This window comes from Macaca nemestrina, chromosome 7 (genome assembly GCF_043159975.1).
Source record: "Macaca nemestrina isolate mMacNem1 chromosome 7, mMacNem.hap1, whole genome shotgun sequence".
In the NCBI taxonomy this organism is placed as follows: domain Eukaryota; kingdom Metazoa; phylum Chordata; class Mammalia; order Primates; family Cercopithecidae; genus Macaca; species Macaca nemestrina.
Window position 1 is genome coordinate 125,618,932 of NC_092131.1, and position 22,977 is coordinate 125,641,908.

A 22,977-nucleotide genomic window follows, 5' to 3' on the forward strand; every position below is an offset into this window, starting at 1 on the left:
TGGCCAGACTGGTCTTGGACTTCTGACCTCAGGTGATCCAACCACCTGGGCCTCCCAAAGTGCTAGGATTACAGGTGTGAGGCACTGCACCCGGCTGGGTTCTTTTTGAGACGCTGTCTCAAAAACAACTCTCAAAGAGTTTTGTTCTTTCGCCCAGGCTGGAGTGAAGTGGCATGATTAGGCTCACTGCAACCTCCGCCTCCCAGGTTCAAACAATTCTCCTGCCTCAGCCTCCCAAGTAGCTGGGACTGTAGGCATACTGCCACCATGGACAGCTAATTTTTTTTTTTTTTTTTTGAGACAGGGTTTTGCTCTTGTCACCCAAGCTGGAGTGCAGGTGTGATCTCGGCTTACTGCAACTTCCACCTCCCGGGTTCAAGTGATTCTCCTGCCTCAGCCTCCTAAGTAGCTGGGACTGTAGGCATGTGCCACCACGCACAGCTAATTTTTTTTTTTTGAGATGGAGTTTCGCTTTTATCGCCAAGGCTGGAGTGCAGTGGTGCGATCTCGGCTCATTCAGTTTAAGTGATTCTCCTGCCTCAGCCTCCTGAGTAGCTGGGATTACAGGCGCCTACCACCACACCTGGCTAATTTTTTAAAATTTTTAGTAGAGACGGGGTTTCTTCATGTTGGCCAGGCTGGTCTCGAACTCCTGGCCTCAGGTCATCTGCCTTCAGGTGATCCTGACCTCAGGTGATTGGCGTCCCAAACTCCTGGGACTACAGGCATGAGCCACAGCACCCAGCCCACGCACAGCTAATTGTTAAATATTTTGTAGAGACAGGGTCTTGCTATGTTGCCCAGCTGGGATGTCTGTTCTGAAGAAAAACTGGGTCCTCACCCTAGGGAAGATGAACCTTGACCTCCATGGCTCTGCCAGGGTGGGCCTCCTGCTGAACACATAGTCCTTATCTCCTGGCCTTTCCTTCTCCATACTTTTTGCCCAATAATTCAATCGACTGAGCTACTGCCCACATTCCAGTCTCCAGACTCCACTTGGGGTGACCCACTGCCCTTCCAAAATCGGTTCTTCCCACCTACCCTGTCTCCTCAGTGGCAAGCTTCCCCCACTTGGATCCTATGTAAGGTCTTTAGAGTCTTTCTATTCCAATTCCCACCCCTATTTCACAAGGAAACTGAGGCTCAGAGGGAGGAAGAGACTTGCCTAAGACTATAACACCAGTCACCATGCTAAGTGTAGAACCCAGATTACCTAACTAGTAGCCTCAAGCTCTATCAACTCTTCACACAGCAGGCCACAGGCTACTTCTTTCCCTCTACTACCCACACTGAATCATTCACCCACTCCCCTTGAGTCTTTCTCAAATACAGGCTCTCCTTCAATATTCTTCTCATGGGCTGGGCGCAGTGGCTCACGCCTGTAATCCCAGCACTTTGGGAGGCCGAGTGGATCACAAGGTCAGGAGTTGGAGACCAACCTGGCCAACATAGTGAAACCCCGTCTCTACTAAAAATACAAAAATTAGCCAGGTGTGGTGGTACACGCCTGTAGCCTGTAGTCCCAGCTACTCTGGAGGCTGAGGCAGGAGAACCACTTGAACTTGGCAGGCAGAGGTTGCAGTGAGCTGAGACCACACCATTGCACTCCAGCCTGGGTGACAGAGGAAGACTTCGTCTCAAAAAAAAAAAAAAAAAAAAATTTCTTCTCACCCACTGTCACTGTTCTGGTCAATCCTGTTTACGTGTCTCCTGAAGTATTGGGATAGATTTCCCAATAATTTCCTAACCGGCAGCAGGCCCTCATTCTGCCCAATGGACGCCAAGGTCCTTCACATTCTGCACACCCCACCTTAGCCACATTAACTTCCTTTCCTCAATGCCTCAACAAACAGGTTTTTTTTGTGTGTTTTTTTTTTCCCCCACATTGTGTGCCCTGGCTCTAGGCTCAGCTCTCTGCAATACAGACATGTGGGGTAGCTTCTGTCCCTAGAAACTCCTTTTGGTTGAAAGTTATGATAAATAAAGCAAACGATGCAAGGAAGGATCTGAGTCAAAGCTTTGACTTGAGGGCTGCTGAAGGTGGGGAAAGCTTTGGGATTGGGTGGCTTTGATAGAGAAAAGAAGCCTTCTCTTCCCTCGGCTATTCCTTCCACAAGAGACACTTCTGTAGTCTCCAAATACAGTAATACAACAGCCTCTGGGCCTCCCCTTGCTGCCTATAGACACTTCTCTCTCAGTGCATCGTCAGAACCCATCTTTCTGCCAGGGTGCCAAACATCTTACACTATAGTTCTGGGCCTGTGGGCCTTGTGACCGTGCTGCCTGCACATTCTGCTGTGCACATCCAAGAATTTTACCCAATTAAAAGTCTTAAACTGTTTGTTCCATCTCCCCACCCCCACTTTTTAAAATTACTACAGCCACATATGAAGGTCCTTTTTTGCATTTACCCCTTTGTGTCCTTTGCTGAAAATGACCTGCCCCTCCACTTCTGCTGGATGAAATCTTTAAGACCCAACTTGAATGCCACCTCCTCCATGAAACCTTTCCCAATTTTCCTTCAGCGAGAAGGAATCTCTCTTCTCTGAGCTCCTATTTACATACAAACTCCTATTTTCATACACATTCCTGCCTTGACTTAGTTCTTTACGTAGAATCTCCTCGGCTGAATCTGGAGCCCTTGGAGGAGTAGAGTAAGCATGTCATCCAGTCTGTATTTGCACCCAGCAGCAGGTACGGTATGAATGTCTGCCTCACCCACAGTAGGTGCTCAGACAAGTGCCTGTTGCCCGCGGACGCAGAGCTTCCCGTTTGCATCACTCATTTTTAGGCGCCTAACAGAGGGGACCGAACACGGTTAGGTCACACAGCCAGAGGGGTCTGCCCACTTCAGCCAGTGGCCAGGGTGCTCCTACCCTCCTCTCCTACCTAGTTCCAAATGGGTTGTGTGTGTGAAGGAAGTTGGGGCCGGGTAGCCCCGCTGGCTCCTCCTCCGCGTCCACCCAGCGGATCTCCGAGTCCCAGAAGGCCTCCCTCCAGTCCGAGGACCTCAAGAAACTTGAGTCGGCGGAAAGGGAGCTATAAGGGCCTCTACCACGGATGCGTCTCCCACTCGCGTTTAGTTCAATTAATTTATTTATATTTTTTGGAAGGAGGGGGCGTTCAATGAAGGGGAAGAGGCGGGGCGAAGGGCGGAGGCGGGCCCAGGGTGACTGACGTGAGCGCCGGGGAGCCAATAGCCCGTGGGGGGCGTTCCCCCCATTCAGGACTCCTCGCCTGGCTCGGAAGGTATGTTAAACAGCTGCTTTTAATTTGGTCCCCCCAATCTCAGGCGTTTGGGGGGTTAGTCCGCCGGCCGCTCGGTCTGGCCGGCCCGACGTGGTGTGGGCCCCGTGGGCCCTGGGACCGAGCTGAGGGGAGGCTCGGAGTTCCGCGGCCGAGGTAGGCGAGGGACAGGCCAGGAAGGAGAGCTCTTGGCGCCGCCCGCTCGCCAGTGTGTGTGTTTCCCAGCCGGGCCGGAGCCGTGGGGAGGGGGTGGGCCCGGCCTGGGGTCGTCCCTGCGCCGGCCGTGTTGCCTAGTTTATCTCACCGAGCAGTCCGTTTCGGTAGGTTTTGGCGGCGGACTGGAGAAGGGGCGGGCAGGAGACCCCCAGTTCCTGTTGTGCCGTTTTTTAAAACAGAAAAATATTAGAAAGAAAAGGGAGATTCCGCACACCGACTAGAACCGGGCCAGAGCTGCGGCGTGCGGGCTCGGCAGGGGGCGGCGGCTCGAGCATGGTCGGCGGGGCCCACTAAGCTCGCGGAGCCCGGAGTTGCTCGAGAGCTGGAGTTAGCGAGCGAGCCGGGGCCCGCGGCTTTCCTGGCTACCCACGCTGGACAAGGGCGGCAGCCGCCTCGAGGGTTTTGTTTCTGCCTGCAAACTTGGAGGGGGCGGTGGGCGCGCTCCGGAGAGGCGCGGGCACTGTGGGCCCGCGGTTGTTATGGACTCTGGGGGCGGGGGCAACACTGGACTTGCGGGAGGGGCGGCCGGGGGCGGGAGAGGCCACCGGAAAGATCCCCTGCGCCTCGCCGCTAGCCCCGCGAGCTGCCGGGTTTCCAAACTCCCTGGCCTTGGCGGTCGAGTCAGCATTTGGTGCCGGCACCCGGCAGGCCACGAGCCGGCAACGAGCTCGCACCGGTGGTACGGAAAACCCCCAGAAACTCGGCGGCTTCGCCCCGCGGTCCCGGCTGATCCCCTTGCAAACATGGAGCTGCCTGCTTCCCCGCCCACCCCAAGGCGGCGGCGGCGACTGCTGCTCTCTTCCCCTCCCCCGGCCGTGCCGCCGCCGGGCTCCCCCTTCCTGCGAGATGCCGCTGCGGACCGCTCGGCGCGGATGGGGCGGGGGCGAGGGCGCGGGCGTGTGCGCGCCCACGAGGGGGTGGCCTGAAAGGGGCAGTGAAGGTCGGAAACTGGGAAAACAGTCTCCACGCTCGGAATCGGGAAAAGGAAATGCATCAGCGGGCGGGGAGGGGCGCGGGGGGCGCGCCTGTCAGCCGGGATGGCGGGCGGGTAGGCGGGGCGCCGGCGGGAACCGTCCCGGCCGGGCGGGGCGACGCCGGGAGAGGAGGCGCAGGGGCCCAGTCCACCGAGCGCCGAGCGGCCCCTGCCTGCACTCCTCGGCCCAGACTGTTTACTATCTACTCCGCTGGTGGCTTGTGCAACCCGCCTGGAGGGGAGCTGAGGGGCGGGCCCGTTTCCTCTCTCCCACCCACCTCAGGCTCGCCCGGAGGCCCCGCCTTCTCTTGTCTTCCACTGGCTGGACGAGACTCCCTTTTTTTCCCCTTCTCGGATGTGGATTGGATGACATTCTCCCGAGCTCCGCCTATCGGGAGGCCGGGCTGGAGTTTAAGTTGCTAGGATTTTTTTTTCCGCGGAGGGAGGAGGGATGGTTCTTGCGGCTGACGCGAGGCGCAAGGTCCCGCCCCCGCCTCGGATTGGTGGGACGGGTAGCCCGGCCTCCTCCGGCGGAGAGAGCTCGGAGGGGGAAGTCCAGCCTTGTTCCCCGCCTCCCTCCTTCGCTCTTGAGCGCGCTCCGCACATGTGTGAGGCCCGCCTAGCTCCTTCGAACTGCCCTCCCGCCCGGAAGTCCTAGGCTCGGCGCCCTTGGCGAGGGGGGCGGGGAGAGCCGAGAAGCCACACAAAGGTTCCACCGAGGCTGGAGACCTGGTAGCCTTCGGGGTGAAGCCAGGGGATTACAGTGCGGAGTGGATTTCGGGAGCGAAGCTTCGTAGGTTCTGCAGGGTTTGAGATCTGCCCTTCGAGGCCGGGGCCAAGTACTCAAGTTCTAACCCTGTCGCTTGGCTATTTCCGCGCCCTTTGACTTCCCTAAGCTTAAGCTCGAGAACTCTGCAGACGCTGGAAGTGTTTGTTCTTCCCTAGGCATGGTAGCAGCTGTCCTTAGTTGGCTGTATCCGAGACTCTGACAACCTAGTACCCTGGCCTCGGGCCCTTAGGCGAGATCCAGCGCAGGTGGTACCCTGTGTTCACGGGAAGTCGTGGGCAGCCTAATGCTGGCTTGGGTTCTGAGTAGTTCTTGATACCATGGTGGGAATGCCCTGTGCTACTCAGTCTAGTGGTGGAAGGCGGAGCAAAGTTAAAAGTAGCCTTGGGTCAGTTCTGCTGGAGTGCCGCTTCCTCCTAACCTGGGAGCAGCTTGGCCCGGGGGTCGCTTTGTTGGTCTGACTTACTTTTAGACCTCTGTCCTGGGGCAGGGTTTGGCTACTGGCGAGGCTGCTTCCACCTGTCGGCTACCCTTGGAGTTCGCAATTCCCTGCTGTGGTTTCGCGGCTCGAAGCCATCGTTGGAGTGAGGCCCACCTGCTGCCAGAGCTCGTTCCTGGCCGTTTCCGCTGGATTGCAGAGGGAGGACAGAGTTGGACCTAGGAGTGGGTTCCCTGGGCCTGTCCCTTGGGGTCTTAGCTCTCCGGGAGGAGGATTCTACTTCTTCGGGAGAGCGGTAACAACGTAATCCCGTCCCCTCCTGGCGCCGAGAGAGCGCCCCCCAAAGTAAGGTCAGCGTCAGGCCCACGCCCTATTTGGTGAATAAATAAAAGCAAACTAGGAATTGAAAGCATTTTGTCTCACTGTGCGTTCGAGGCACTGTTACCTACACAGAGAGGGCACAGGGACTATTAACACTCCTGGCTAAGGAGAAGGTGAACAGCGTTATGTCCCCAACTACGGAAGTTTTATCCCTTCTCTGAGTGTGGCATGTTCTAAAGGTTAATTTATGCTGTGGCCTGTTTTGGTCCTTTTCTCTTCTTTCTCAGTTCTGAGGATGCCTACAGATCCACCCGGGAGATCGTGAGTACCTTGTGCCTCACGCTCCGCCTTCCGGAGGCTTGCCAGGGCGGTGGCTGTTAGGGCCCGCCTCTCTTTTGGTTATCTCCGCCCTCTTAGGACTGCACATTCAGCTCTAGGGAGTGCGCTGGCAACCCTTGGGGTTATGGGTTATTTCTCTGCCTAGGTCTCCAGACCTTAGTTCTGTACTCTACTTGACTGAAAGGAGTTGCCAGCTGCTCCGGATATTTGTGTTTACAAGGACGCAGTGTGTAGAATGTAAACTGCAAAGATAACTGGATAGGGAGGATGAGTTCGCATTCTCATTTTTTTTGTAAGAGAGTCCGCCGGGGTGGACTGCCTTTCCTTCAAATCCTAGGATGTGGAGTCTCCGCTGATGAGCTCCGCTCCCCCTCCTGTCTCGGGCCCTGGAACTCCGAGCTTCAGTCTCTAGTGTAAACATTCCACAAAAGGACTGCTAAGGTTCAGCCTCCTCGCGCAGAGCGGAATTAAGTTCCTTCCTAGACGGGCGCCCTGGCCAATGGAGGGTCCTACCAGTGCCAAGATAGCCAATCCAACTCTTGGGGCGGGGCCTGGCCCGGCAGTGCAGTAGGCGGAGCCTGTTTCACTTAGAGACATTTTACCCCACATCGGTTACTTACCTTACTGGGGCGGTGGGAGAGCCAGGGGTAGCCTTCCAATGCGATGACCGGCGGAGGCGGGAGCCAACTTGTTAGGCCTGTGGCTGAGACGCTGCGGGGCGGGTTATGTGGTGTCCTCCAATGAGACAGGAAGAGCTTCCCCGCTTCCTCCAATAGCGTTGTGGCTCGGGGGTGGGCTTCAGCAGTCTGTCTCCAATAGGCGGGGTTGAGTTAGGGACGCTCCCCGCCAATAGGGGCGTGGAGAAGGTGAGCGGCTCCCCCTCCCCTCCCAGTCGAGGGGGAAGGGGCGGGAAGTCATAAGGCAGGGCTCGGTGATTGGCTCAGTCTTTGACGGGCGGGTATTGCGTCCTGTGTTGGAACGAAGCTGAGTCTTCCCCCTGCGGGGCGGGGTCGGGGGAGTGGGCGGGATTTCCCGGGTAACAGAGAAGCGGCCGCGGCGGTAGAGGCGGCGGAGACGGTTTCTCCATCTTCCCCCCTCCCCTTCCCCCCTCGGAGTTTCCCTCCCTCCCTCCCTCCCTCCTTCCCAGTCTGGGCACCGGGGCCTGTGACCGCTTGGTTAGCGGAGAGGTAGCTGGCAGTCCGCTTCGGCGGGCCTGTGCCCCGCGCCGTTCTCAGGGCCTCCCTGCTGAGCTCGCGGCTCACGCCGAGAGGGACACGCAGTGACGAGCGGCCGAAGCAGCTTTGCGGTGAGAGCACGCTGGGCCGGGGGCCGGGCAGGAGCCTAGTGGCGGGTAACGCCGGACTCGAGGGTGTGTATTTTTAGGGGGGGCTGACCTCCTCGGCTTCCCGTAGAGCAGACGGGCGGGAGGTGTGTGGCTGTGTGAGGGGGGTGGGGGGCGGAGCAGGGTAGCTCTCCTCGCGGGAGGGGGAGGAGAGCGTAGTCCCGGTGCGCGCGGAGGGGGGCGGGCTCTCGCGCCGCCGCTCAGAGGCGGGGCCGGCGCGCGCGTGCGATTGTGGAGAAAGGGGCGGGGCCGGCTTCTCGCTGAGTGCGGTTTGCGGCCGACCACCCCCTCTCCTCCTCCTGGGGTGGGCGGGGCCTCGGGCTGGCGGCCGCGCTCTTGCCTGCTGGGGTCGGGGACGGGTAGGGGGGTCTCCCGCGTGTAGATTCAGGGCGCGGCAGGGAGGGGGCGTGAAGTCTGAGTTTCTCCGCCTTCTCGGGATCCGGTTGGCCGGAGGGGCCGTACTGATCCGTGATGCCACTCCCCTTGGCCGTCCCCCGCCTCCCACCCCGGCCCTGGGTTTCCGCCTCCTTGGCAATGAGGCGGTGCTAGGGAAAGCCCGCTGTCGGGTCTGGCTGGGAGTCTCGCCGCCTAGGTCTGCCCCGCCTTATGTCTCCGTGGGGAGGGAGGGGCTCCCGCCGACTGAGAGCTGCGGAGGTGTCAGGACTTACTCTTGTGGCTCGGTCATGCCTTCTGCCTGGGGCACAAGGGCCCTGTGCCGGAGCTGCTTTCTCTGTTTGCTCCATGCAGCGTGTCTGGCACCGTGCAGCTGGGAGAGTGGGAGCATGGTCACCCCCACCACCCTCCTGGTTGTATCTATTGGGGCGAAGTGCCTAAGGTCCTCTTGTAGGAGCGTGTGTGGCTGGTGCTGGAACCCTGTTTCCGCGGTGGTGATGGTCGGGGAGGGGCAGGGAGTCATCAGAGACTAGAAATGTGGCGGAGAGAAAACCTTTCTGGGGTTCCCTCGATGTTCAGTTACCGTGGCTGTATGGGGCGGGGCTTCCTTTGAGCCAATGGGTGGTGGGTAGTAGACTTGGCGTCTGTTTCGGTGCGTTAGGACTTTAACCAAGTTAGCCTTGAAAAGGCAGTGGAAGCTCCTCCTCTTTACAAGGCTGAGATTTATAACAGGAAAGTTGGGATTTACATTTTAATCTCAAAACTGGTCTGTTTATAAAATAGGTTTTTTTTTTTTTTAAGAAAAATTCAGACTTTGAATAAAATATTGTGATATCTCTGACGCTTGTAGTTTTGAATGCTTTCATTGTGCACATGGTTCTACTATATAAACTTAGTTTCCTGGCCGGGTGCGGTGGCTCATGTCTGTAATCCCAGCACTTTGGAAGGCTGAGGCGGGCCGATCGCTTGAGGTCAGGAGTTCGAGACCAGCCAGGCTTACATGGCGAAACCCCATTTCTACTAAAAATACAAAAATTAGCTGGGCATGGTGGCAAGAGTCTGTAATCCCAGCTACTGGGGAGGCTGAGGCAGGAGAAATCACTTGAACCCGGGAGGCGAGGTTGCAGTGAGCCGAGATCGGGCCGTTGCACTGTAGCCTGGGCGACAGGAGCGAAATTCCGTCTCAACAAACAGAAAAAATTTGGTTTCCCAAAGAATTTGCTATTTAGGTAACTATAGGTGAGAAGTCTTTTCTTTCTGGTTTTATGTAATTATGTTCGATCATCTAGACCACTTTCTATTTATAGTATACATAGTACAGTGTTCTTGCCCTTTATATTTCAGAGTAGGGTGAAGTTGTGGATCAGGGTAGCCTTCTGTATGTGACTTCTGTAGCGTTGCTCTCCAGCCTGCATTGGAGAGTTGCCTTAGGACATTTCAAATCTAACCTATAGCAGAACCACATTAGATGAGGTTTTTGCTTTCACTTGATACATTATCTTTTCCTATTGAGAGAAATTATTTCAATATTTTTCACATTTTTCATGAGAAAAATAAACATGGAACCAATGTTTATTTATGCAGTAATGTCTAAATGAGCCTCTGGTTAATTATCTGAAGTGAAATTCTAGATTTGTGCTTTGGTTAGTAGGGCCTGAGTGGTGCCCTGTGCTGTGTTTATGTGAAAAGGGTAGGTTCTATCTTGTCTGCCAAGAAAGTTGCAAAAGCAACAGCATTTTAGTTTAGCTAATGATGGCTGTAATAGAATTGATGGGGAGACAAAAAAATCCAGGTGTTTTTTTCCTGATGCCATAAACAGATAGTGGAGAACTATTGACCACTGAGGAAAATTTGGTCTACATATAGTAGTTCCCATGATTTGCAATGCTGTATACTGGGGAACACAGAAGAGTCTTTAAGGATTCAAGTAAGAACTTGGTTTTGCTGTATTAGGAGCGGTTTCATAAATGCTTCATAATCTCCAGATAATTATTTTATATACTATAATGTTGCTCAGAGATAAATAGCTTAGAAAGATTGGCACTTCGTAATTAAGAGGGTTTTAATAATTTACATACAGAGAAAGACTTTTTTTCTTTTTTAAGGAAGGAGGTGTGTAGTAATTTGACAAGATTCCTGGCAAAGTATAATTCTTTTTACATCTTCAGTGTAAGCAGACAAGACACTGGAGAGCTGTGCATGGCAGATGTTAGTACCCAGGAATTTTAATTGGAATTAAAAGGTTATGTCCATGGCATTCAGTAGTTCAGCATAGTGCTTTTCAAGGCTTTCTCACTTTTCTGGGCAATTCCACCAGCCAAGAGTTTGTTAAGCTTTACTTTCTGTAGGCCTTTAAAAAAAAAATACGTGGTATATGCTTTTTCAAAATACACCTTCCTTGCCCCTTGAATAATAAAAGATGATACTTATTGAGCACTTACTGTGTCACAGATACTGTGTTAGGCACTAGACTTTTTTTTTTTTTTTTGAGACGGAGTCTTGCTCTGTCACCTGGGCTGGAGTGCTGGAGTGCTGGAGTGCAGTGGTGCAATCTCAGCTCACTGCAACTTCCGCCGCCCGAGTTCAAGCGATTCTCCGGCCTCGGCCTCCACGAAGAAGAAGCTGGGGCACCACCACTCCCAGCTAATTTTTGTATTTTTAGTAGAGAAGGGTTTTACCATGTTGGTCAGGCTGGTCTCGAACTCCTGACCTCATGATCTGCCCACCTCGGCCTCCCAAAGTACTGGGATTACAGGCATGATCTACTGCACCCAGCCGCATAATGTCTTTTCTTCGCATAATGTCTTTTTTTTTTTTTTGAGACGAAGTCTCACTCTGTCATCAGGCTGGAGTGCAGTGGCATGATCACAACTCACTGCAGTGTTGACCTTCTGGACTTAAGCGACCCTCCTACCTTAGCCTCCCAAGTAGCTGGGATTACAGGTGTGTGCCACCACACACCCGGCTAATTTTTAAAATATTTTTATAGAGATGAAGTCCTCCTATGTTGCCCAGGCTGGTCTCGAACTCTTGGGCTCAAGAGATCCTCCTGCCTCAGCCTCTCAGAGTGCTAGGATTGCAGACGTGAGCCACTGTGCCTGGTCATTGGTGGCAATTTCTAACTGACGTATTTCTTATTTGCCCCTTTTGCTTTTGTTTTCCTTACCCCCTTTTTGTCCTGTGTGCTTGTATGTTACCCATATTTTTCAGCATGACAGTAGACCCTTCATGAGTCTTCTTGGTGTTCTCCAGGGCTAGGCTTGCTGATATATGGGCTATTGGAGGATATGCAGGTCCACGTCCTTTATTTGCAGTTCTGAAATGCAAGAATTTTTGTTTTTTGGTAAGTCTAGTTCCACAACTAATTTTGGGGTACAACCTGACCTGGGCTGTCCCGCATGATGCAGAAATGCTACTGCTTGATTACGGGGATCTACCCCAGCCCTAGCTGGGATAGAGAGATGATACAGTATATGTACCATATTGCCTTTCTAAAATCCAAACAATGCTGATGACTCTCTAACGGGGATCTCTCCCTCTACCGTAGACTAATAGGTCTAGTGGCCCGCTCAAGGTCTCCACTTGATGTCTCCTCTTGGATAACTAAGAGACATTGTTGACTCTTCTCTGTCTTTTTCATATGTGGTCCATCAGTAAATTTTATTTGCTCTATATTCAAAATACTATCCAGAATTAGACCACTTAGGATCTGCATCTCCATTGCCCTAGTCAGCGCCTGTGCATCTCTAGCTTGGATTCTATTCTCCTTGTTTTGTTACTGCGACTCTTAAATCTCTTCTCAACATAGCAACCCAAGTGATTCTTTTGAAACCTGTCATACCTTGTCACTTCTCTGCTTAAAACCATCCAGTGGCTTTCCATTTCAGTCTGAGTATTAAACCTGAGTCCTTATTAAGATATGTCTGTAATGGGCCAGGGCCTGGTGGTTCATGCCTGTAAACCCAGCACTTTGGGAGGCCCAGGTGGGCGGATCAAGAGGTCAGGAGAGCGAGACCATCCTGGCTAACACGGTCTCTACTAAAAAAATACAAAAAAGTTATCTGGGCATGGTGGCATACATGCCTGTAGTCCCAGCTACTCAGCAGGTTGAGGCAGGAGAATGGCGTGAACCCGGGAGGTGGAGCTTGCACTGAGCCGAGATCACGTCATTGCACTCCAGCCTGGGCGACAGAGCGAGACTCCATCTCAAAAGAAAAAAAAAAGAAAAGATATGTCTGTAATTCCGGCATTTTGGGAGCTGAAGTGGGAGGATCATTTGAGGCCAGGAATTTGAGACCAGCTTGGGCATTGTAACAAGACCCTGTTTCTATAAAAAAAATTAAAAATTAGCCAGGCATGCTGGTATGTGCCTGTAGTCCCAGTTACTTGGGAGGCTGAGGCAGGAGGATTGAGCTCAGGAGTTTTAGGCTGCAGTGAACCATGACTGTGCCACTGTACCCCAGCCTTGATGACAAAATGAGACCCTGTCTCGAAAAAGAAAAAAAAGGAAAAAAACACCTGTAAGAACAAATCTGATGTACCCTCTGCCTGCCACCCTCATCCTAGTACCTCTCTGACTACATTTCTGACTAGTTCTTCTTTCGTTTTTCTTCAGCTACCCAGCCTTCATGCTGTTTTGGAAAATGTCAAGCACATGTGAGCCCTCACAAAGACATGAGGGTCTTTGGGTTTGCTGTCCCCTCTGCCTAGAAGGCTTTCTCCACTAATTTCTGCATGACTAGCTCCCTCACTTCCTTTACTCAAAAGTTACCTTCTCAGTAGGTATTCTCTGGCCATTTTTATCTACAATTTCAAAAACTCTTCCTTGCCTTTTGTTCTTGATACCTGTCACTGCCTAATATTCTAAATATTATATTTTGTCTGTTGTGTCATCTTTCACTAAAGTGTAAGCTTCTTGAGGGAAGGAATTTTTGTTTACTGTTGTATTTCCAACTCCTAAAACACCTGGTGCATAGTATGTGCTCAGTAAATATTAGAGGATGTATACACGAATGAATGATTTGGTTTCCACCACAGACAGACAAAGCAGTATGTTGAGCATAGTAGAGGATACATAGATGGTTAAAGATGTTGTGTGCCCATGTTTGTGTGTTTGTGTGGGAGCAGAAGAGCTAATGTGATAAAAGCAGTGTGAGATGTGAGTGACACATCCACCTGTCCTTTCAAGAGCCATCTTAAGTTTTATTCTTTGTAATGCTCTTTTTCTTTTGCTTTTCTTTTGCTTTCTCTCTCTCTCTCTCACTCTCTCGCTCTCTCTCTCGTTCTCTCTCTCTCTCTTTCTTTTTTTTGAGACAAGGTCTCACTGTGTTGCCCAGGTTAGAGTGCAGTGGTACTATCTCAGCTCATTGCACACACACACATAAACACACCCAGCTTCAAGTGATTCTCCTGCCTCAGCCTCCTGAGCAGCTGGGATTACAGGCATGTGCCACTATGCTTGGCTATTTTTTTTTTTTTTTTTTGAGACGGAGTTTTGCCCTGTCCCCCAGCCTGGAGTGCAGTGGTGTAATCTCGGCTTGGCATAATCTCAGCTCACCGCAACCTCTGCCTCCCGGGTAGCTGGGATTACAGGCCTGTACCACCCCACCCAACTAAATTTTGTATTTTTAGTAGAGACAGGGTTTCACCATGTTGACCAGGTTGGACTCGAACTCCTCACCTCAAGTGATCCACCCACCTCGGCTTCCCGAAGTGTTGGGTTACAGGCGTGAGCCACTGTGCCCGGCCTAATTTTTGTACTTTTAGTAGCTCCTGATCTCAAGGGCTCCGCCCGCCTTGGCCTCCCAAAGTGCCAGAGTGCTGGGATTATCAGCGTGAGCCATGGTGCTCAGCCTCCCAGGCTTAAGTGCAGTGGCACAATCATGGCTGAGTTCATCCTCGACCTCCTGGGCTCAGGTGAGCCTCTGACCTCAGCCTTCCAAGTAACTGGGACTATAGGGGCATGCTAACATTAGCTTGCCCAGCTAATTTTTGTAATTTTTAAAGAGACGAGTTTGCCCATGTTGCCCGAGCTGGTCTCGAAATTCTGGGCTCAAGTAATCTGCCCGTCTTAGTCTCCCCAAGTGCTGGTATTGTAGGTGTGACTCACTATGCCCGGCCTCTGGCCTCCTTTTTAATTTAAAAAAAAAAAATTTTTTTTTTTTTTCCTTTTAGAGACAAGGTCTTGTTATGTTAGTTCAGGTTGGACTTAAACTCCTGGGCTCAAGTGATCTACGCACCTAAGCCTCCCCAAAACATCAGACTATATGGATGTGCCACCATACCCTGCTTATAATGCTTTGTTATTTTTTATTTTATTTTTATTTTTTTAATTTTTTTTTTTTTGAGAGCAGCAAGTTCTCATCATTTTGTTCAGGCTGGACTTGAACTCCTGGCCTCAAGCAGTCCTCCCACCTACAGTGTCTCTCTGTAATCTTCCCTCTGCTAGGATTATGAGCCTGACCCTCCCCTACTATTAATACTTAAATTTTTGTTTTATTTACTTTTTCTGTCTTTTATAAATTTTTTTTTCTTTTTTCTTTTTTTTTGAGATGTAGTTTCGCTCTTTTCGCCTAGGCTGGAGTGAAGTGGTGCAATCTTGGATCACTGCAACTTCCACCTCCCAGGTTCATGTGATTCTTCTGCCTTAGCCTCCCGAATAGCTGGGATTACAGGCACCCACCACGACACCTGGCTCATTTTTTTAATTTTTTTTGAGACAGTGTCTCGCTCTGTCGCCCAGGCTGGAGTACGGTGGCACGATATCGGCTCACTGCAATCTCCCCTTCCCAGGTTCAAGCAGTTCTCCTGTCTCAGCCTCCTGAGTAGCTGGGATCACAGGTGCCCACCACCATGCCTGGCTAATTTTCTGTATTTTTAGTAGAGACAGGGTTTTACCACACTGGGCAGCCTTGTCTTGAACTCCTGACTTCAGGCGATCCACCCGCCTTGGCCTCCCAAAGTGCTGGGATTCCAGGCATGAGCCACTGCACCTGGCCTTATAGATATTTTGAAAGATTAAATTTCTTATATTAAACAGAGACAGGGTCTCACCATATTGCCCAGGCTGGTCTTCCGGGACTCAAGCAGTCCACCTGCCTCAGACACCCAAAGTGCTGGGATTACAGGTGTTAGCCACCATGCCTGGCCTAATGCTTAATTTTTTAAAAAACTTTTTGTTTGGAAATAAGTTCAGACTTCAAAGAGAGTTGCAAAAATAATACAAATAAGGGCCCTATAATCTTCACCTAGATTCCCCAAGTGTATCTTTTAAAACCACAATACAATGATCAAATCAGAAAATTAACGTTGATAACAATTATTAATACATTTTGAATTGAACGAAATAATTTCCTGTTCACTTTCTACCTATGGTAGTAAGAAATGTCTATGTAACATCAGTGTCATTGAACTCTGTATTGCCCAGGTTGGTCTCAAACTCCTGGGCTCAAGCAGTCTGCCCACCTCGGCCTCCCAAAGTGCTGGAATTACAGGCCTGAGCCACCCCACGTGGTCTGGACTCATAGTTTTGAGTTTTTTTTAAAAAAAGCAGTACTGACTACTTGTAAAGATGTATATTTCATGACTTTTATTTATTGGAGGTCTTCAAAACAGCAAAGAGAAAATTTATTTTTATTTTTAATATTTTTTTTAGATGGAGTCTTGCTCTGTCCCCAGGCTGGAGTGCAGTGGCACAATTTCGGGTAACTGCAACCTCCGCCTCCTGGGTTTAAGCGATTCTCCGGCCTCAGCCTCCCAAATAGTTGGGATTACAGGTGTGTACCACCACACCTGGCTAATTTTTGTAATTTTAGTAGAAATGGGGTTTCACCATATTGGCCAGGCTGGCCTTGAACTCCTGACCTCCCAAAGTGCTCAGATTACAGGCATGAGTCACCACGCCCAGCCTGAAAATTATTTTTTTTCCAAAGTAATAAACTCACTTTAGCTATTACCACTTGTACATCTAAACAACGTTATGGAGTTTTACTGATCTTATTTTTCCTATATATTGAAATATTTTGGTATTTCATCATCCTAGGAATTATTTCATCATTACTCATCAATTCCCAAATATGCTAAAAAGGACTAAAATAATATGACAAAGGGAGAATTACAGAATTGCTTAAAAGGATATGCAGTAATGAAATAAATCATTAGTTTTACACGTCCGTTTTTAGAGATGGGGCCTCGCTTTGTTGCCCAGGCCGAAGTGCAGTGGTACGATCATAGCTCAAGCTTCTGGGCTCAAGTGATCTTCCCACCTAAGCATCCTAGGTAGCTGGGACTATAGGTGTGCACCACAGCCCTTCAATTTTCTTATTGCTTTTCCTAAAACTTAAAGCAACTTTTTTTTTTCTCTTTGGATACACGGTCTCACTCTGTCACCCAGGCTGGAGTGCGGTGACGCAATCTCAGTTCACTGCAACCTTCTCCCAGACTCAAGCAATCTTCTCACCTCAGCCCCCCAAGTAACTGGGACTACAGGCATGTGCCACCACACCTGGCTAATTTTTGTATTTTTTTTGTAGAGAGAAGGTTTTGCCATGTTGTTCAGGCTGGTCTTGAACCCCTGGGCTCAAACAGTCCACCCACCTTAGCCTCCCAAAGTGCTGGAATTCCAGGTATGAGCCATCATGCCCAGCCTACAGCATCTTTCAAGAAAGTATAAAAGAAGTTGGGAGATACCATCTTAAGCATTATGTAAGATGTTAACATTTGGAGAATCTAGGGGAAGGAGTACATGGTAATTTTTATACTATTTTTCAACTTTTAAGGTTTCATTGGACATATTTAAAAATCCATAGTTTTTCATTTTCCTCCTATAATGGCAAAGAGAAGAAAACTGACCATAGAAGACATTTCGGAGGAACTTGTAGATGAATGCTGTGTGACAGTAGTACTCTATACTGTTAGGATGATGGTAAAGTTATATAAACCAAGTTGTAAAATACGAGTCTTCAGCCAGGCATGGTGGCATGCACCTATATTCCCAGCATCTTGGGAGGCTGGGACAGGAGGATCACTTGAGCCCAGTACTTCAAAACCAGGCTGGGCAACATAGCAGGATCCTGTTTCCACCCATATACATATGTGACTGTACCCTAGATGAGTTTAGGATATGATTATTATTATTTTTTTTTTTTGAGACGGAGTTTTGCTCTTGTTGCCTAGGCCGGAGTGCCATAGCACAATCTCGGCTCACTGCAACTTCTGCCTCCTGGGTTCAAGGGATTCTCCTGCCTTAGCCTCCCGAGTGGCTGGGATTACAGGCATGCACCACCATGCCTGGCTAATTTTTGGTATTTTTAGTAGAAGATGGGGTTTCTCCGTGTTGGTCAGGCTGGTCTCAAACTCCCAACCTCAGGATCTACTTGCCTTAGCCTCCCAAAGTGCTGGGATTACAGTTGTGAGCCACCATGCCCGATGGTGATTTTTTTAATTTTTATTTTTTATTTTTTTAAAGAGGGGATCTGTCTCACTATGTTGCCCAGGCTGGATTTAAATTCATGAGCTCAAGCTGTTCTCCTGCTTCATTACCCCCAGATAACTGGAACTACAGGCACCCAGCTAGAATGTGATTTTCTTTTTATAAGAATCAGAACTGGGCTGGGTGCAGTGGCATATGCCTGCAATCCCAACTTCTTGGGAGGCTGAGGTAGGAGGATCACTTGAGCTCAGAAGTTTGAGACCAGCCTGGGCAACATAGTGAGATTCTATTTTTAAGAAATGAAAAAAAAAAACAAAAACCACTGCACTTTGCCAAAAAGATGTATGATAGTATTCTTTCATCTTTCAGGATATTTGTACACCAAAAACTTAGTTGATGCAGTTTGTAAATGGACATGTGCCAAAGTTATGTACATGTATGTAGATGGTTAGAATGAAAAAGTATGTAAAAATGAAAAAAAAAAAAAATTGGATTTTTTTTTTTTTTTTTTTTTTGAGACAGAGTCTCACTCTTTTTGCCCAGGCTGGAGTGCAGTGGCTCAATCTTGGCTTACTTGCAACCTCTGCCTGCCAGGTTCAAGTGATTCTCCTGCCTCAGCCTCCCGAGTAGCCAGGACTACAGGTGCATGCCACCGTGCCTGGCTAATTTTTTGTATTTTTGGTAGAGATGGGGTTTCACTATTTTAGCCAGGATGGTCTCTGTCTCCTGACCTCGTGATCCACCCACCTTAGCCTCTGAGAGTGCTGGGATTAGAGGTACGAGCCACTGCGCCCAGCCTGGATTGTTCATTCTGATTGTCATTTATTAGTCTAAAAATGAGAATGCTTACGATTATGGAGCAAAGAAGATGACTGTTCTCTCCGACAAAATTATGAAGTGAGTTTTCAAAGTATTTCACTTGATGATGCATGGGCAGAAAGGGAAAAAAAGACCCAGAGGTGATAAGCTAGAACCTTACTAGAGCTGTACCTGAAACCTGGAATCAAAATTTGCAAAATGGAAGCCAAGCGTAGTGGTGTGTACCTGTTTACAGAGTGGAAGCCAAGTGTAGTGGTGTGTACCAGCTACTCGGGAGGCTGAGGCAGGAGGATCGCTTGTGGCCAAGAGTTCAAGACCGGCCTGTGCAATGTAGGGAGACTGTCTCTAAAAAAAATTTTTTTTTAATTAGCCACTCTGTAATCCCAGCTACTCAGGAAGCTGAGGTGGGAGGATTGTTTGAGCCCAGCAGTCTGTAATGAGCTATGATCATGCCACTGTACTCCAGCCTGGCAATGGAGCAAGACACTGTTTTTTGTTTGTTTGTTTTTTGTTTTTGAGACGGAGTCTGGCTCTGTTGCTCACGCTGCAGTGTAGTGGCAAGATCTCGGTCAACCTCCACCTTCCAAGTTCAAGCAATTCTACTGCCTCAGCTTCCTGAGTAGCTGGGATTATAGGCACACATCACCATGCCCGGCTAATTTTTTTGTTTTTTTTAGTAAAGATGGGGTTTCATCATGTTGGCTAGGCTGTCTTGAGCTCCTCACCTCACGTGATCCACCCGAGTTGGCCTCCCAAAGTACTGGGATTACAGGCGTGAGCCACTGTGCCCGGCTGACCCTGTTTCTTTTTCTTTTTTCTTTTTTTTTTTTTTGTGAGACAGAGTCTTTGCTCTGTCACCCAGGCTGGAGTGCAGTGGTGCGATCTCAGCTCACTGCAAGCTCTGCCTCCCAGGTTCACGCCATTCTCCTGCCTCAGCCTCCCGAGTAGCTGGGACTACAGGCGCCTGCCACCATGCCTGGCTAATTTTTTGTATTTTTAGTAGAGACAGGGTTTCACCGTGTTAGCCAGGATGGTCTCAATCTCCTGACATTGTGATTCGCCCACCTCAGCCTTCCAAAGTGCTGGGATTATAGGCCTGAGCCCGACCCCCTGTTTCTTAAAAGAAAGAAAAAATGTATAGAATGGCTATGTTCCAGGTTCTTGCATGACATTTGATGAGTAGTTGGTTGCATTTTAAAGGATGTTGCACATTTTGGATATTTATATCCCCCAGTGCCCAGGAAAGTACGGAATAAAAATTTAGATTTGCTACTTAAGGCTGGGCACGATGGCTCACGCCTGTAATCCCAGCACTTTGGGAGGCTGAAGCGGGCAGATCACTTGAGGTCAGGAGTTTGAGACCAGCCTGGCCAACATGGCAAAACCCTATCTCTACTAAAAATACAAAAATTAACCAAGTGTGGTGGCACGCACCTGTAATTTCAGCTACTTGGGAGACTGAGGCACGGGAATTGCTTGAACCTGGGAGGCAGAGGTTGCAGTGAATTGAGATTGCACCACTGCGCTCCAGCCTGGGTGACAGAGTGAGACTCTATCTCAAAAAAAAAGGAAATTGCTACTTACATTCTTATTAAAATAGTAAGTAATAATAATATTTTTATTTTTTATTTTTATTTTTGAGAGGGAGTCTTGCTCTGTTGCCCAGGCTGGAGTGCAATGTCGTGACCTTGGCTCACTGCAACCTCTGCCTCCCAGGTTCAAGTGATTCTCCTGCCTCAGCCTCCAAAGTAGCTGGGATTACAGGCGCCCGCTACCACGCCTGGCTAATTTTTGTATTTTTAGTAGAGATGGGGTTTCACCCTGTTGACCAGGCTGGTCTCGAACTCCTGACCTCAGGTGATCCGCCCGCCTCAGCCTCCCAAAGTGCTGGAATTACAGGTGTGAGCCACCACACCTGGCCTTATTTTTTATTTTTATTTTTATAGACTCGATGAGCATTATGGTATCAGAACAGCTGTAAAATTTTGAGTCAGAAGAGTTTTACAGATCAAACTTGACAGTAAACCAAGAAAGGGATGAAAGGGGACCAGGCGTAAAAAAAGAGTTCTAAAAAACTCTAGGCCAGAGTGTCTGGCCAATGTGTAATGGTATAATGCAGGTTAAAGGTGTATCATATGCCGTAAAAGAAGCATTGATGGTCGGGTGCAGTGGCTCACGCCTGTAATCCCAGCACTTTGGGAGGCTGAGGCGGGTGGATCACCTGAGGTCAGGAGCTCCAGACTAGCCTGGCCAACATGGTGAAACCCCATATCTACTAAAAATACAAAGATTAGCCGGGTGTGGTGGCAGGTGCCTGTAATTGCAGCTACTTGGGAGGCTGAGGCAGGAGAATCACATAAACCTAGGAGGCAGGGGTCCCAGTGAGCCAAGACCACACCATTGCACTCCAGTCTGGGCAACAAGAGTGAAACTCCGTCTTAAAAAAAAAAGCATTGATGTCGTTCCATAACCAAGATGACTGTCCTGGACTACCTTTGTATAATTTGTCAAGCCACAGCCTAAGATAATCCCACCAAAGCTCACAAAAGATACATGACAAGGCCGGGAGCAGTGGCTCACGCCTGTAATCCCAGCACTTTGGGAGGGTGAGGCGGGCGGATCACGAGGTCAGGAGATTGAGACCATCCTGGCTAACACGGTAAAACCCCCTCTCTACTAAAAAAAAAAACACAAAAAACAATTAGCCGGGCGTGGTGGCAGGCACCTGTAGTCCCAGCTACTCAGGAGGCTGAGGCCGCAGAATGGTGTGAACCTGGGAGGTGGAGCTTACAGTGAGCCAAGATTGCGCCACTGCACTCCAGCCTGGGCAACAGAGCAAGACTCTATCTAAAAAATAATATAGGCCGGGCGCGGTGGCTCAAGCCTGTAATCCCAGCACTTTGGGAGGCCGAGACGGGCGGATCACAAGGTTAGGAGATCGAGACCATCCTGGCTGACACAGTGAAACCCCGTCTCTACTAAAAAAATACAAAAAAAAACTAGCCGGGCGAGGTGGCGGGCGCCTGTAGTCCCAGCTACTCGGGAGGCTGAGGCAGGAGAATGGCGGGAACCCGGGAGGTGGAGCTTGCAGTGAGTCAAGATCACGCCACTGCACTCCAGCCTGGGCGGCAGAGCGAGACTCTGTCTCAAAAAAAAAAAAAAAAAAAAAAAAAAAAAATAATAATAATAATAATAATATATATATATACACACACACACACACACACACACGACAGTTGGGGTTGTGATTAGATTTAGGTTTCTCAACTTTGGCACACTGTTGACATTTGGGGCCAAATAATTTGTTGTGAGGAGACTGTCATGTGCATTGTAGGATGTTTGACAACATCCTTTTACAATACCTGTGAGATGTCAGTAGCACTCCATCCTCCTGAGTTGTGACAACCAAAAATGTCTTCCATCATTACTACATGTGCCCTGGGGAGGCAGAATCTCCCCTAGTTGAGGACCGCTGCTTTAGAAAAATGTAAAAACTGAGTTCAAAGGAGGCTTGGATATTAGATCTAACGGTGTCTTTTGAGAAGAGCTGGTTGTTAATTTTGTGAAGTAATAATTCTAATCACTATAGGAAATCTAAATAGAGTGCCTTTCATTCTGTAATAGATTTTTTCTTAGCAGATTTTAAACCAGAGGTGGACTTTTGGACAAATTTTGAATTAGACTACTCAAATTTGCACTGGGTTGAAGTTACATTGACTTAATAACTTTGATAGAAGTTTGCTTTTGAAGAGAAACTTTCCATTATATCAAGGGTATGCATTTATAAAAAATAAGGAGTATGCATTTATTTATTTATTTATTTTATTTTTTGTTTTAAGAGTATGCATTTAAACAAACTGACTGGGATAGACTTTTGTTTTTTTGAGACAGGGTCTTATTCCATCACCCATGCTGGAGTACAGTGGCATAATCACAGCTACCTATAGCCTCGACCTCCCAGGCTCAAGTGATCCTCCCACCTCAGCTTCCTAAGCAGCAAGGACTACAGGCTCTCACTACCATGCCCAGCTAATTTTTAAATTTTTTTGTAGATATGGTGTCTCACTTTGTTGCCCAGGCTCATCTCAAACTCCTGGACTCAAGCAGTCCTCCCACCACGGCCTCCCAAAGTGCTAGGGTTACATATGTGAGCCACTACACCCAGCATCCCACCCGTTTTTTGTTTGTTTGTTTGTTTTTGAGATGGAGTCTCGGTCTGTTGACCAGGCTAGAATGCAGTGAGCGATCTCGGCTCACTGCAACCTCCACACCCTGGGTTCAAGTGATTCTTGTGTCTCAGCCTCCTGAATAGGTGAGGTTACAGGCACCCACAACCACACCCGACTAATTTGTTTTTCGTATTTTAGTAAAGACAGGGTTTCACCATGTTGGCCAGACTGGTTTAGAACTTCTGACCTCAAGTGATCTGCCCGCCTCAGCCTCCCAAAGTGCTAGGATTACAAGTGTAAGCCACCATGCCCAGCCCCCACCTTTTATTATAACACATGGCCAGGTGACTTTTAGGACCTGTAGTTGTTTTTTTGTGTGTGTGTGTTCGGGATCTTCCTCTGTCACTCAGGCTGGAGTGCAGTGGTACAATCTTGGTTAATGTAACCTCCACCTGCTGGCCTCAAATGATCCTCTTCAGTCACCCAAAGTGCTAGGATTACAG

The 22,977-nt window shown here is 49.4% G+C and overlaps 2 protein-coding genes across 11 annotated transcripts in view; one reads left to right on the forward strand and one right to left on the reverse strand.

Moving 5' to 3' along the window:
• Positions 1-3,191: 3,191 nt before the first annotated feature.
• LOC105490991 (SIN3 transcription regulator family member A) overlaps positions 3,192-22,977 on the forward strand; it is an 88,459-nt gene continuing 68,673 nt past the window's right edge. Inside the window, exon 1 of one of the 3 annotated variants that reach the window (XM_011757041.3) lies at positions 3,192-3,402. The gene's annotated coding sequence lies outside the window, so the exon portion shown is untranslated. Of the gene's footprint in view, positions 3,403-7,358; positions 7,691-22,977 lie in introns of those variants that run through there. The other 2 variants (XM_011757039.3, XM_011757040.3) reach the window with 2 other exon arrangements.
• On the reverse strand, positions 3,401-8,466 carry LOC105490989 (uncharacterized). Of its 8 annotated transcripts, XR_011626333.1 has the most exons (5): positions 8,332-8,460; positions 6,942-7,127; positions 5,689-5,849; positions 4,714-4,823; positions 3,401-3,617 (listed from the first exon to the last, which is right to left on the reverse strand). XR_011626333.1 is itself a non-coding variant. In XM_071100972.1 (4 exons), exons 1-3 carry the CDS (start codon positions 8,404-8,406, stop codon positions 5,691-5,693), a joined length of 420 nt encoding a protein of 139 aa, XP_070957073.1. In that variant the 5' UTR covers positions 8,407-8,460; the 3' UTR covers positions 3,401-3,617; positions 5,689-5,690. The 8 variants fall into 8 exon arrangements, 6 of the variants coding, with proteins under 6 accessions (XP_070957073.1, XP_070957071.1, XP_070957070.1 ...); XR_011626332.1 differs by having other exon boundaries at positions 4,714-5,849; XM_071100972.1 differs by lacking the exon at positions 4,714-4,823.